This window comes from Belonocnema kinseyi, chromosome 4, assembly GCF_010883055.1.
Source record: "Belonocnema kinseyi isolate 2016_QV_RU_SX_M_011 chromosome 4, B_treatae_v1, whole genome shotgun sequence".
NCBI classification, from domain to species: Eukaryota; Metazoa; Arthropoda; class Insecta; order Hymenoptera; family Cynipidae; genus Belonocnema; species Belonocnema kinseyi.
In genome coordinates this window covers 85,674,214-85,688,871 of record NC_046660.1, presented here as the reverse complement: position 1 = coordinate 85,688,871, position 14,658 = coordinate 85,674,214, and the positions used below count along the sequence as shown (strand labels likewise).

The 14,658-nt window shown below is 27.3% G+C and overlaps 1 protein-coding gene across 2 annotated transcripts in view; it reads left to right on the top strand.

Moving 5' to 3' along the window:
* LOC117170720 overlaps positions 1-14,658 on the top strand; it is a 76,922-nt gene that overhangs the window by 59,589 nt on the left and 2,675 nt on the right. For both annotated transcript variants that reach the window (XM_033357734.1, XM_033357733.1), the window contains 7 exons: positions 951-1,189; positions 3,113-3,393; positions 5,240-5,396; positions 5,485-5,687; positions 8,938-9,086; positions 9,385-9,696; positions 11,537-11,943. In XM_033357734.1, coding sequence (XP_033213625.1) covers positions 951-1,189; positions 3,113-3,393; positions 5,240-5,396; positions 5,485-5,687; positions 8,938-9,086; positions 9,385-9,696; positions 11,537-11,943 — 1,748 coding nt within the window. The remainder of the gene's footprint in view (positions 1-950; positions 1,190-3,112; positions 3,394-5,239; positions 5,397-5,484; positions 5,688-8,937; positions 9,087-9,384; positions 9,697-11,536; positions 11,944-14,658) is intronic.

Here is a 14,658-nt window from a genome sequence, read left to right as displayed (position 1 = left end):
AATCTCTATCCCATCCACACACTACTCCTTTCCCCTGCCGAGTGAGTCACGCCTACCCCGAAAGGGAAATGGCTTAATGGTGTAATAATAATAATAATAAGATTTATAATAATTCAATATTTTGAATGAATAAAAAAGATTTCACAAATAAAGATTCGAGAATAATTCCACAAATATTCCAAAAGATTTGAAAAAGGCATATACACCAGATTTCAAAGATTTTATTTCGAACATTTACATAGATTTTAAGACTTTCAAAAGATTTTTAAGATTTTAAAAATGCTATAGTTAACTAGATTTTTAAGATTTTTAAGATTTTATACATATTAAAAATGATTTCAAATTAATATAAAAATGGGTGCAGTACACCATATTTTAAAACATTTTTCAGATCTTTAACGATTTCAAATATTTCAAATGCATACGAAAGATTTCACAAATATTTCAAAAAAATTCACAAAGATTTCAAGGATTTTAAATATTTCAAATACTTTACAAAAATGTAAAAAGATTTCACAAAGATTTTACAGAGTTTTCAAGGATTTCAAGGACGACTTATGTTCGGAAAAAATTAAGAATTTATTTATGGTTCTGTTTTCTTTTTAAATTGTTGGCTAAAAGAAATGGCACATTTTTTACATATATAACAAACAGTTATTTCATTATTCGTTGTACAAAAAAGGAGTCCTGGAAAACATTGAATTATTGCCCTGGAAAACCTAGAAAAGACCTTGAATTTCGTTTTTACCAATAAGTATTGGAAAACCAATACTTTTTCGCGAAAAAAGTACTGAATCCAATGCTTACCAATACTTCTTTTTTATAAGTGTTTCTTTTCAATTTAATATGAAAACAGATACTCAATATTTTTGAATGTACGAATGAATTCTTGATTGAATTAAAAAATGAAATAATTAAGTATGTAATCAATTTTTGACATTTGTTTACAGAGAGAACCAGTTTTACTGAAGGAGCTGCGCAAAGTGAAGACACCGACGAGAAGTTTCCAGTGGCCGACTCAAATTTGGCTTCCGGGGAACTGGACTATCAGACGAAGTTTTCAGGGCCAGTCGGAAATTATTCCAACAGTTTTAAGTAATACTCCTACTTCCATCACGACTCCTCGTGCCGATCCGAATCAACCCATCTTCCTCGTGGAGCGCGAAATAATACATACGACGACAACGAGGTAATGCACTTTTTATTTTTACATACTTGAATTTGTATACGTTTCAATTATTATATCATTCAGTTTACAATGTGTAATTCGAAAATATTTCATTTAAAAAATGCCGTTTTAAATAAATTAAAAATTAGAAGCCTTTGAAATCGACAATTTTGGATAAAAAAAGTTGTTGGTTGATCAACTGAGAATGTAAATTATAATAATTTTTTTAATTGAACTGTACATTAATGATTAACAAGTGAATAATAATAAAATTTATTTTGCAAGACGATTTGGAATCAGTTGAAAATTTAAGAATTTCCAGATTCTGAATAGTTTGTAAACAAATATCATCGCTCAATTTTTAATTTTTCCAGCTAAAAATTGTTAAAAATGATTTACAGCTCAGTTTTTATTGCTTCAAATGGCAAATTTTTTAGCTTTAGAGAGTTTAGAGCTTGAATTTTTAAATCTCATTTACCGTGAACAATTTTTACGAACCGAGAAATGACCGGGATTTTTTTTTTTTTTTTTTTTTTGATTAAAACGGCAACCCTGTTTTTCAAACTCTGGGTTCCTGCAGAGTATAGAAAACCGGAAAACCATACGGGATTTTGACAAATGTTTTGGAGAATCTGGAAAAGACCATGAGCGGTGGTTATTAAACGGACGGTATGGAGAATGAGCCGAAATTTGAATAAATAAGCGGTTTTTTTGTTATAATTTTGTCAGAAACTAAAACTTACTTAACATCTGTCAATTGGGGATTTTTTCATAATCCGGAAAATAACGAACCACTGCCTATGGAAAAGGTTTGAACACTTTGAATCAATTCTGCTTCCTCATTGAAAAAGCTTTGTAGTGGTAATAATTTCGATCAAAATTCAATTCGTTTAATTGAACGTGCCTCAATTTAAAAATATCTCATACAATGTTCTAAGCAATTGTCTGGGAACACATGTTTATGGATGTCACACTTTTGTTTAAGAACACGATAACTTGTAGATGGTTAAAGATAAATTGATAAAATGCAGAGGGCCTATTTTTCACCACTAATATCTCAAAACTGACCGAAGGATTTCTAAAAATATTCATAACGTTTTTTTAGCACTATATAATACTTCTAAAATGTTTTTTTATAGCAAAACTTTTTTTATTAACATAATTTAAAGTTGATGTAAGGGTATAAAAAATTCCGCAACTCAAGATAAATCGATTGACTGATAATATCAATACATTTTATTAGAGAGTACAGAAGTATTGGTCATTTATATTATTTTAAAAATTGATTTTTATTGTTAAAATGTTCTTATTATCATAATTTAAAATTGATGCAAAAATAGAAAATATTCATTGCTTCGAGAATAGAACTGTCTTTAAAGTGCAACAATTTTAAATTCAAACTTTTCCAAATTGAAGAAATTCAACTTTGAGATTAATTCCATACTGCTTCAAATTTAAAGCTATAATAGTATTTGAAGTTTAAAAGTTTATAATAAAACCTCGGAAGCGTTTAAATTTCCAAATTTAATAATTTTAGAATGTAACTTTTAATAGGTATGAATGGTTTCGATAAACTGTGGTACTAGAAATTAAATAAGTTATGTATTATGAAATTTTCAGCCTTAATAATTGAACGATTTTAAATTAAAGACGTCCAAAAGTGAATCTTTTAAAATGATCTCTTCAAAATTAAACATTTTATAATTTGTTTATTAAATCTACTAATGTGAAAATTCTAATAAATAAAGTCACCTTATTTGGAGAAAGTTGAAATTTAAAATTCGAATTCATCGTTGAAACGGAATCAAATTTCAAGTTTTCAAAGAGTATTTCTCTATTTTATTAGTTCTAAATTTTTTTTATTATTTTGAAAATTGAAGTCTATATCAGACCTGAACATTTTTAAATGTTTATTTATTTATGCCATGCTCATTTAAATTGCAGATGGCCCATGTGGCGATGGATAAACTACATAGCGAGAACCTGGTGTTGGACTTGGAATGCAATGTTCCTATTGGGAGTGGCAGTACCCTGGGCTAGTCCCGTCTCTTTGAGAGCTCTTTTATTAGTCGAACCATTTACACCCGACTTAGAGCTCAGTCAACTAAACGGAACTCTCTTCCCTCGAAAATCGTCCCAAACTCCCACACTTTGTTCTCGGCTCACGACCCTTTGGAGACACATCAGCAAAAGTCGGACGCACTTTGAGACAGAACCCGATACGGGTATGTAATAATTTATTCATTTAATAATAGGCTGTCTATAAACTACGTTACCATTTTTGGGCTATTTTTTTAATTCATCTTGTTCCATGATTGGAATTGGAAATAAGATGAAATTTTATGAGCCGGAAAGAAAACCGGGAAATGACCGCAAATTTCACTAATTTTTAGAGAAAAAAATATGCCAAACTTTGATTTCAATAGTTTAATTAAGAGAAACTTTAAAATAATAAAAAGCATTTCTTTCAGATTTCTGGGAAAATTGAAAATGATTTTTTATTTAACTTTTATTTAACTTTTTTTAAAGAAGTGCTCAACTTATCCAAAAATGTAACTGTTCGGTTTTTAATATGTCTAGCTTAAGATTGCTTAAAATAATATAATTTTGAAAATATTGAAATTCAGTTTTTGATTCTCTAATTTTATTAATTTAATTTTTAATTTTATTAATTTTTTAATTCTCTAATTTAATTCTCTAATTCTGGAACTGCATCTATATCTTTGAACTCTACAATTTATAAAAATATTTTTTTTTTTCAATTTGGCAGTTTAACTGTAAAATTTAGAATTGTTCAGATGAAAAGTGTTCGTAACTTCTATTTTATACGTGTACATTATTGTGCATTTGAATACAACATTTTTAAATTTAAAAACTTTTAAATTCCAAATTTAAAAGTTTAAAATTCAAGAGTTCCACTTTGAGTGCTTTAATTAGCAGCTCCGGTTTTATTACTTTGAATGGAACAAAAATTTTATCTTTAGAGTTCGACTTTTTAAATTTTATTTGCCGTGAAATACGTTTTCCAACCTGGAAAAAACTGGGAGATTACCGGGATTTTTTTCATTAATTAAAATGGCTACCCTGGAAAGTAAATTTTTAACCAAACAGTTGCATTAACAGCCAAGTAATTGAAGTTACAAGAACAGTATATGAATTTTTAACAAAATATGTGAACTTTTAAACAGATAGTTAAATTTTAAAGCTAAAAAGACGATTTTATTCGTAGACAATCGAATTTTCAACAAAAAAGTTAATTTGTAACCAGCTTGGTGAAACTATTTGAATGTAAAAAAACATTAAAATTCAATCAAGAACAGTGGAATTTTCAAGCTAAAAATGAAATGAACCAGAAATGAAATAATTAAATTTTCAGATAAAAAATAGTTTCTTAACTAAAAAAAAAAAAGAATTTTCAACGAAGAAGTTAAACTTTTAACCAGAGAGACGAATCCAAAAAAAAGGAATTTTCAAAAAAAAAAATGTTATTACATGTTACAACCAAAGAGATGAATCTTCAATCAGAGAAATAAATTTAAAGAGAATAGTTACATTTTCAACCAAATGATAGAAATTTGAACCAAACCAGATGAATTCCGAACCAAAAATATAATAGTCAACCTTTCAAACAAAAATAAGTGGATTTTCTTACTGGGTTCTATTAATTCAGCAGGCATTTAAGCGAAAAAAGGAAAAAAGTGAAAATGCCTTGAAAATAGAGAAAACAAAGAATTATTAAAAAAAGGTGAAAAGATGAGAACAGGGGAAAGATGACATCTGAAATATGAAATTCATTTTGAAATATTTGTTAACTGTAATTTTTTGTTGAACTGTACCATTGCAGGGCCATTTTTTCACCAAACTCGCAAGCTTTGTTACAATTCATCATCAGTAAACGTACTCAATAATATCTAAGTTCGTAACGTTACTTCCCCCTGTTACCAACAGTAGTTTTTGGCGACCCCCCTTCCCCTCAAATTGGTAACGTCGTTTATGAATGGTCCCTAAATTCTGAGATAAAAAGATTTTATCAAAAACTTAGTTTACTCAATTTCAAATCTTTCCTTTCAGGATTTATTGGGAAAGGACTGACAAGACATATTAACAGACTGTGGAACTACGGTGTGAAAGGTCTTCTAGGAACTCTTGTGATACTCTTCATTTTTCCTGTAGTTTGTATTCTCGTCAGTTTTGGATCACTTTTTATTGCCCTCACAGCAGTAATGTGGTATGTGTCCAATATTCGATAATCATTTTTTTTGTACGAAAGATGACTGTCAATTGTTTGCAATATTGATTATTATTGTCTTTTACAGGATGCCTTTGGTGACTTTAGCTCTCCACGGATTTATGGCTTTAATCGTGGATTTAGATTGTCCCGAAACAAGTCGGAATCGCTATCTCGTCGTGATGGAAGCTTTACTTTGGAATATCGGCGTACAAGGATTTCTACAACCAATTGCTGCATTGTTCGTCGCCCTTGTCATCTGTCCCATCATTTCCTTTATGATACTGACTGGTAAGCAATTTATTTACCTTCAAATTAAACACTATTTCGTCCTTATTTTTTTGTCCTTTAATTTTTTCCATTATTTGTATTCTTAACTGGTTACAAGAAAATAAAAATATTTACATATTTCACCGTATTATATAGAATATTTCTATTCTCACCACGAAAATATATAAAACAGGGTCTCATTAAAAGTTTTGGAAAATGTGATATTTTTTATTAATCATGATAACAGGACAAATAAATGTCAATGTTTATATAACGTTTTCTTAAAAAGTTCTAGTCACAAGATCGCGTATACATTGTTTATATTGTTTTCGACACTGTGTAAATATGACTTTTAGTGACTGTTTTCAGTTTGTTTATCTATTAATAAAGATTGCGAATATTCTGCACCGTCAGTTTTGTAAATGAGAAATTCCAAGTAAGTCATTTTAAATCATGATAGCATTTATTTCTAAATGATTTTACACATTTGAAGCAACGATTTTCAATTTTGTCAGATTACAAAAGTTTAGAAAAAATTCGAGTAAGTTTAAGAGATATTTGGAGGTTTTAAAAAGATTCCAAAATAACTGCAAAACTTGAAAAGATTGATAAAACTCGAAAACAAAATGTAGATTTTCAAATATTTCGATCAAAAATTTGGAAAGGTTCCCGAAGAATAAAAAAATATTTCTAAGAACATTTAAATTGGTTATTTTATTTTGAAAAATTAATTTGTAACGAATATTTCAAAACATTTCCATAAATCTAAAAAAATCCGAAAGATTTTATGGCAATTCTTTTAATTATGCAGGTTTGTTATTTTAGAAAATTTACGAATAATTTTCAAAGATATTTAAGGTAAACTGACCATTACTGGGACAGTTAGGAAAAGCTAACCCACATATAAACACAATTTTAAAATGGGGAATTGGAATTTTTTGTACAAAAACCATTATAATAAGTGGCTAAGATAATGTTTGATCGATCAGAACAAAAAATACATTAGTAATTTTATGTAAAATGATTTAATGAAACAAATCAATCCTTTCTTCGACCGTTGATATTTATTGATTTCAAATCGTAGATTTCAAATTATTTATGTCTTACGGTCCAATCGTAAATCGAAAAAATAAATATGAGTCAAAAAAACATGTTCTTCGAAACTCAGATATTTATTTAATAGAAAAAACTCCTTTTGAAACTTCCTGACGTTTCGGTAAACATGCGTACCTTTTTCAAAGGTTCTTAACCTAAATAATTATATTAAAGATTAGTAATTTTTAAAATTACTAATTTTTAATATTTAATTTTTTTAATTACTACTCTTTAATATAATTATTTAGGTTAAGAACCTTTGAAAAAGGTACGCATGTGTACCGAAACGTCAGGAAGTTTCAAAAGGAGTTTTTTCTATTAAATAAATATCTGAGTTTCGAAGAACATGTTTTTTTGACTCATATTTATTTTTTCGATTTACGATTGGACCGTAAGACATAAATAATTTGAAATCTACGATTTTAAATCAATTAGTAATTTTATAGTTAATTAATATAAATGGATATTTTTAAAGCTAATCAGATCGCCCATTAGTGGGACACGAATTTTGGAATATATCCTCAAGTGGGACACCAAAGCAGCCAATAATGGGACAAGGAAAATCCAATGGGTTTTGTCAAAATAAAATGACACAATTTACTTATAATTTATTACAGAATACATGAAAAAGCGAGAATGGATTGTGATTACCGTTTTATTATTTACTCTAAAAAAGTATCTTAAAGTATTTTATTGAAACCTCTCATTTTAACCTAAAATTTTGCCAACTGTTTAGCCAAGTAATTTAATAATAACTCATAAATTAAATTTTTCAATAAAATTAGTAAGTATGCATTAAAATTTAATATTATAGACTAATATTATCGATTTACTTGCAAATTAAACTGTTTGGTAGTAAATTTAAAATTAGAATTCATCTTAATTCAAGGTAATACGTACATTCAAAAATGCATTGAAACAATTTAAATTATTTTTTGATTACAAATTTTATTATTTGGTTGTAAATTTTATTGACTGAAAAATCAGTTTTGGTTAATATTTCAACTATTTTGTTGAAAGCTCGTCTTTTTGGTTCGAAAATTTGTCGTTTCAATTATAAATTACATTTTTCTTTGAGAAAAATGCAACTGTCTTGTTAAAAATGATATTATTGAGGTAGAAAATTCATAAATTTGGTTATATACTGCTAAAGCCTCAAACTAAACAGATTAATTTTCAACCACAGTTGCATTTTTGCTCAAGAAAGATTAAATTTATGATTGAAAAGATAGGTTTTCGAAACAAAAAGACGAATTTTCATAAAAATAGTTCAAATGATAATCAAAAAACATTTTTCAGCCAAGAAATAAAAAAAAATTTCACCAAACTGTTGAGTTTTCAAGTAAAAAAGATGAGTTGTCTTTAAAACAGTTATATTTTTAATTTGAAAATATAAATTTTCAACAGAAAAGTTAATTTACTGAATTTATCTTAAAAAGTGAATCGATAATATTAGTCTTATTAATATTTAATATAAATCTATAATATTGAATGTTAATGCATACTTACTAATTTTTGTTGAAACATCAAATTTATTAGATACTATGTTACATTACTTACCTATGCTTTGAACAACTTTTTTAGAATAAATAACCAATTAAACGGCAAGGTTGTGTCTTATAAATAATATTTTTAATATATCACTAAAATAATACTGAGATATTTAATTAAAAACACGGCGAAAGTGACTGTCTCAGTATTGGAAACGCAATTTCGCAACTCACGTTCAAATGTGCGAAACTGAGAGTAGTCAGCGACAGCTCGTCCTGGTTTAGGAAACTTCACCAAAAATTTGTCCCAATGCGGGATATTAAAAAATTCATAAATTATCGAATAAAACCGCTAATAAAGTTATGGATTTTATTCTTAAACGTATTAAAAATGTGCAAAAACATTATTTTTTCTCTTAGTGTAGGAAATTTCAATAATACTATGCTGTAAAAGTTATGCGGGAAGTTTTGAAATTTAAAAAAATGGCAAAGTTTTTAATTTTATAAATTATTTTGAAATATAAAAGATATTCAACGATATTTATTATTGTTTTAGTATTGGTTATAATTTTTGCGTTGTCCCAGTAATGGTGGGTTTTTTTTTATTTTGGGAAAAATTCGAATCATTTAAAAAGATATTAAGAACGTTAAGAAGTAATTAATCACATTTTCTTTCAATTTTTTAGTGGCTGTGATACGTTATTGTATTAGAGTTGTCTGGGATGCGCTAATGTTCCACCTGGTGATAAAAAATAGAGGAAGAATTCCTGCGAGCGACAGTTTCGTTGTTAAGCGAATCGCCGGGCCTGGTCTAGCCTCTGACTATTATTATCAAGTAAGTACTTTTTTTAATTCAAAAAAGTATAAAAATGAAAAAAAGTCAGTAATATTAAATTTAGTAAGTATTAATATTATTAAACTTAAGATAATATTTACATAACCAATTTTTGTTCTTGGATCTGAGAGATCCAGTCGTAATTTTTCTTAAATTATACTGTTCAACCTGAATTGTTTGTGAGCAAAAATTGATTTTTTTCGGTGTTAAATTTCTCCTTTCAACTGCTGTTTCTCAAGTGATTTTCTAATAATTTTAAATGTTTATATACGTTAAATATAAATATTTTCTGTGACAGGTGAGACCGGAACAAGCATTAGCAGCTTTCGAAGCTAAACTTGAACTCGACGAGTTGCTAGCCTTCCAACAAGAAATGGAACGACTAATAACCCAGCCTCAACGGGATTTTACACAATTCGTTGAAGCCTGTTTCGGTCCTTTTGCCGCAAGTCTGGCCAAAACGAAAGATCCCTACAGAACTCTTGAAAAGGAGGCAAGAAGTTTGATTTCCGTTCTCCACGAAAAACTTGATCGACGTCGAAAGGATTTACAAACGGGACTTGGGGTCGTTGTCAGAAGTAAAATTAAACTAGCAACCTACGATCTCAAGGTAAGTTCAAAAATAGTAAATAATCAATAATAAATACAGGTATAAAATTCATTTTGTTAAAGATTTCACCAAGATTGCAATAATTTCATAAATATGAACAAATGTTTTAAAATCTTTCGAATATTTTGCAAAGATTTCTAAGGTTTTCAGATAGATTTGACAAAGATTTCAATGTTTTAGTAGAGATTTCAAAGATTTCATAAAGTTTTCAAATATTTCGCAAAGATTTCGGATAGACTTAAAATATTCCTCAAACTTTAATGATTTCCCAAACATATCAATAATTTCACAAATATTTTTAATAATTCGCAGATTTCTAAAGATTTTCGGAGGAATTCTCAAAGATTTAAAATATTTCACAAAGATTTTTGATAGGTTTAAAAGATTTTACAAAGATATGAATTACTTTCCAAAGATATGAAAGGTTTCAAGTATTTCCCAAAGATTTCAATAATTTCACAAATATTGATAAAAAGAGATATTTCGGGTTCCAATCGTGTACGAAACTAAGAATTTTCGCCGAAGTTTCGTGAATATTTCGTAAAGATTTCACTAAGATCAGAATGATTTCTCAAAGATAAAATGAATGTCGCAGAAACATTTCACAAAGATTTCGGATATATTTAGAAGATTTTACAAAGGCATAAATGATTTCCCATTGATTTCACAAATAGTGTCAAATATTTCGAAATAATTTTTAATATTTCGCAAAAATTTTGGATAGTTTAAAATGATTTTCCAAAAATTTCAGCAATTTCCAAAATATACCAAATATTTAAAATATTTTATTAAGATTTCAGTGATTTTAAAGATTTTAAATATTTCGGATAAATATAAAAGATTTCTTAAAGATTTCAATGATTTCACAAAGATTAAAAATATTTTGGATAAATTTAGAAGATTTTACAAAGATTTCAATCATTTCAATAATATTATCAAATATTTATCAAATATTTGATGAATTTCGCAAAGATTTCGAAGATTTCCTAAACATATCACAAAGATTTTAAAGGTTTCGCCATGATTTCGGATAGATTTAAAAGATTTCTTAGTTTTTAATGATTTCCCAAATATTTCAACAATTAAAATTTTTTTCAAATATTTCATAAAGATTTCAAATAGATTAAAAAGATTTTAATCATTAACAAAATATTATCAAATATTTATAAAATATTTAAAAGATTTCGGATAGATTTAAAAGATTTCACAAATTTCACAAAGATTTCAACAATTTCAAAATTTAAAAAAATATTTTATAAAAATTTCAAATAGATTAAAAAGATTTCAATCATTAACAAAATATTATCAAATATTTATAAAATATTTAAAAGATTTCTAAAAAATTTCAGAAAGATTTCAAATACTGAGTAAAGATTTCTGATAAATGTAAAAGGTATCACAAAGATTTCAAATATCTGAAGTACTTCGCAAATATTTCCAAAGATTTCACAAAGATTTAAGTGATTTCTTAAATATGTCACAAAGATTGTAAAGGTTTCGAAAAGATTTCTTAAACTCTAATGATTTCCCGAAGATTTCAACAATTCAAAAAATTTTTTAAATGTTTTATAAAGATTTCGAATAGATTTAAAAGATTTTAATAAATCAAAAATATTTTCAAATATTTATAAAGTATTTGAACTACTATTTCGCAAAGATATCGGATAGATTAAAAATATTTCACAGAATTCAATGATTTCTCAAAGATTTCAAAAACTTCACAAATATTTCAAAAATGTTTCAAATATTCGACGAACATTTCAATGATTTACCAAAGATTTCAAAGATTTTACAAAGATTTCTGATAGATTAAGATTGTAAAGTATTTTATTGTCAACAGGTGGTGATCCAACAAGGAGCGATGATGTTGGAACGCCTCTATCCTTCTCACGTTTTTGCTAGACTTTCCAGCAGCGAGGATGACTTTTGGGAAAATAAAGGCTTAACTGTGGGCGATTGGGCTGGACTGGCTGGACTCATGTATGCTGAGATTTTCAGTCTGAATTTCCTTCAGCCTCTGGATGATGCAGACACAAAGTTTAAACTTGAACCGCATCCCGGGATTGATTTAGCTCGATACACGGATATGGTTCACAATACTGAGATGGGTGGAATCAACGGACCCGATTTACTTGGTGCTGTTTATGCACCTCGAGGGAATATTCAGGTCCATAGTCCTTATCTCGAGGTCTCCGCTTTTAATCCTAGAGCCAAGCAGCCAAACAATAGCAGGAAGCCTGACAAACGGTGAGTCACCTTTTTACTTGGGATACACGTCAAGAAATAGATTCTTAATCTGTCAAGGTTGTTTCAAATTATTAATTAGGCAGGCTTTCATTTTTTTTAAGAATAGAGTGCCTATTCAAAAACTAAATATTATTTCCTACAAATCTTATCCACGAAATTGAGAGAATTTCAGAGTTGCTATAGTAGTCTGGTTTCAAAATTCCCTGACTTTAAAGATTTTTCAGGCCTGAATTTGAAAACCAGGTCTTCTTTTTTGAAAAAATGAAGCCAATTAAATTTTATTGCAAAACATTCTACTAATCGAAGACTAACTTAGCAATAATGATTGAATTAAAAACAATTCCCATTAATATAAATAGAACATTTTTAGAAAGTCTGGAATTGTTATAATCATAGATTATTTTTATTAGTAAAAAAATTAATAAGCACGAATTCGGAAATTAAAAATTCGCCGTAAAGTACTAAAATAATGGTAGTACTAATAATATTTTAATTATCGCAAGATTTTTAAAGTAAAGTGATTAGAAGTTTTTTCTGACATTTTTAACCGCGTACCCTTCTTTTTTATAGTCCATAAGTTTGGACTTCCATTTAATAATATAAAATTTTTGCCGAATAAATTTTTATCGTAAATTCATTTCTGCGTTATCCAAAAGTATGTGTCATATTAATTAAGAAAGTCGGTCGACTTTCAATCAAGTACTTGAATTCTCGACAAAAACAATGTAATAGTTGATATTTTAGTCAATTATAAATTAAAAACTGTTGAGTTTAACTAAAAAATATGATTTTTCAACAAAATAATTGAATGCTTAAATAAAAAAAAAATTAGTTTTCCATAAAACAGTAGCATTTTTAGCAAGCAAAGATGAGTTTTCTACAAAAAATTGAATTTTTAACCAATAAGATTAATTTTTTATCCAAAAAAGATGAATTTAAAAATAAAATACAGAAATTTTTAACCAAATAGTTAGATTTGCAACCAGGAAGATTTATTTTCCAACAAAAAGACGAATTTTCAACAAATTATATAAATTTTTTAATAAACAGTTTAAAGAGTGGATGTGATGTTTGTCCAAATTGTATTTGATTAATTTGTTGTTTATGTTTTCTTCGTTCCTAAACAAGTTTAACTAAATACTTTAATTTTTGAACTAAACATAGATCAATTTTTAACAAAAATGTTAGTAGTTTAATTTTCATTTGAGGAAATTAATTTTCAATTTAAAAAACTAAAAAAACCAACAGCTTAATTCTGTACCAAACATGTTAATTTTATAACAAATTATTTTATTTTGAAGGCGAAAAGACTAATGTGCAGCAAAAAACTTAAACTTTCAGCCAATTAGTTGAATTTGCAAAAAAATTGTTCAATTTTTAGTTTAGAAAAAAATCAACTTTTATACAAAAACGAATTTTTAACTAAAAGTGTGAATCTTCAACCAAAAAAATTAACTTTTAAGAGAGTAATTCAACTTTCAACCGAGGGGTTAAAGTTAAATTTATATTTTACAAAAAAAAAAACAACAAATTTTCAACAAAATACATCAATTTTCAACCAAATAATAAAATTTTCTACCGAATTGTCGAATTCTCGAGCCGAAAATACGAATTTTCTACAAACAGTTGAATTTTCAAGTCAAGATGATGAATTTATAACAAAATAAATGAAGTTTGAAACAAGAACAATGAATTTTTAACAAAAATGTTCAATTTCGATCAAAATAATTCAATTTTTAACTAAAAAACTGTTAGGTCGGAAAACTGGAAATTTTGTTTAAAAATTATAGTTAGTTATCTATTGCTCATTTTTTGATTTTGGACTAAAAAGTTCAAATTTGGACTTCACATAAGTATAGTACTTGAAAAATTGTATGACACTGTTTTGACACTATTTTTTTTATTTGTAACACTGTTTGAACTATTTTTTATCTCTGAAATTATTCCGAGGCCTGAGAAAGGTAAAAACAAAAAATTGGGCCACGGAAAAATCCCGATAAAGAAAAAAATAAAAAATAGAAAGTTCCCGAGATTAAAGAGTTGTTGATAAATTAAGATTTCTGAATTGGAAAATTCCTGACAGTTTATGAGATTATTGAATTTAAAAATTTTTAGAATAAAATTGGTGCCATTATAAAATATCCAACAGTGGAAAATTCCCGAAACTAAACAGTTAAAAAAATGTGATAAAATAATGAATGTATTTTTTGTTGATTATTTCATTATCGGCAACTTTACTTTGGGAATTATCTATTACCGGGATTTTTGAAATTAGCAGTATTATAAACTGTCGAATTTTATTATTCAGGATTGTTCAATTTTTAAAAAAAATGGTCAGTTGCAAAAAAAAACTAATTTCGTTTGCAATGTAGTTATTAAAGCTTATTTTTATTAAAGAAAAATCGGAAATAAAGTAAAATTATACATAAAGAAAGGACAAAAGACTATTAGGAAAAAATACATGGGTAACTCTGAAAGTTTCTGGAATATGAGATTATAGAGACTATTTTCAAAAGACGTAATCAAAATTGCGTAAAAAAATTATTTTTTCATATTTATTCCAGAAACTTTCAGAGTGATCTACACTACCGGTCAAAAGTTTGGGTTCACATAGAAAAATCGTTTTTTTTTGTATTTATCGCTTTAATTATTCTCAGCATGAAAACAATAACACAAACCCAAGACGACTCTCTCGGTTCCAGTTCTACTTCCCCC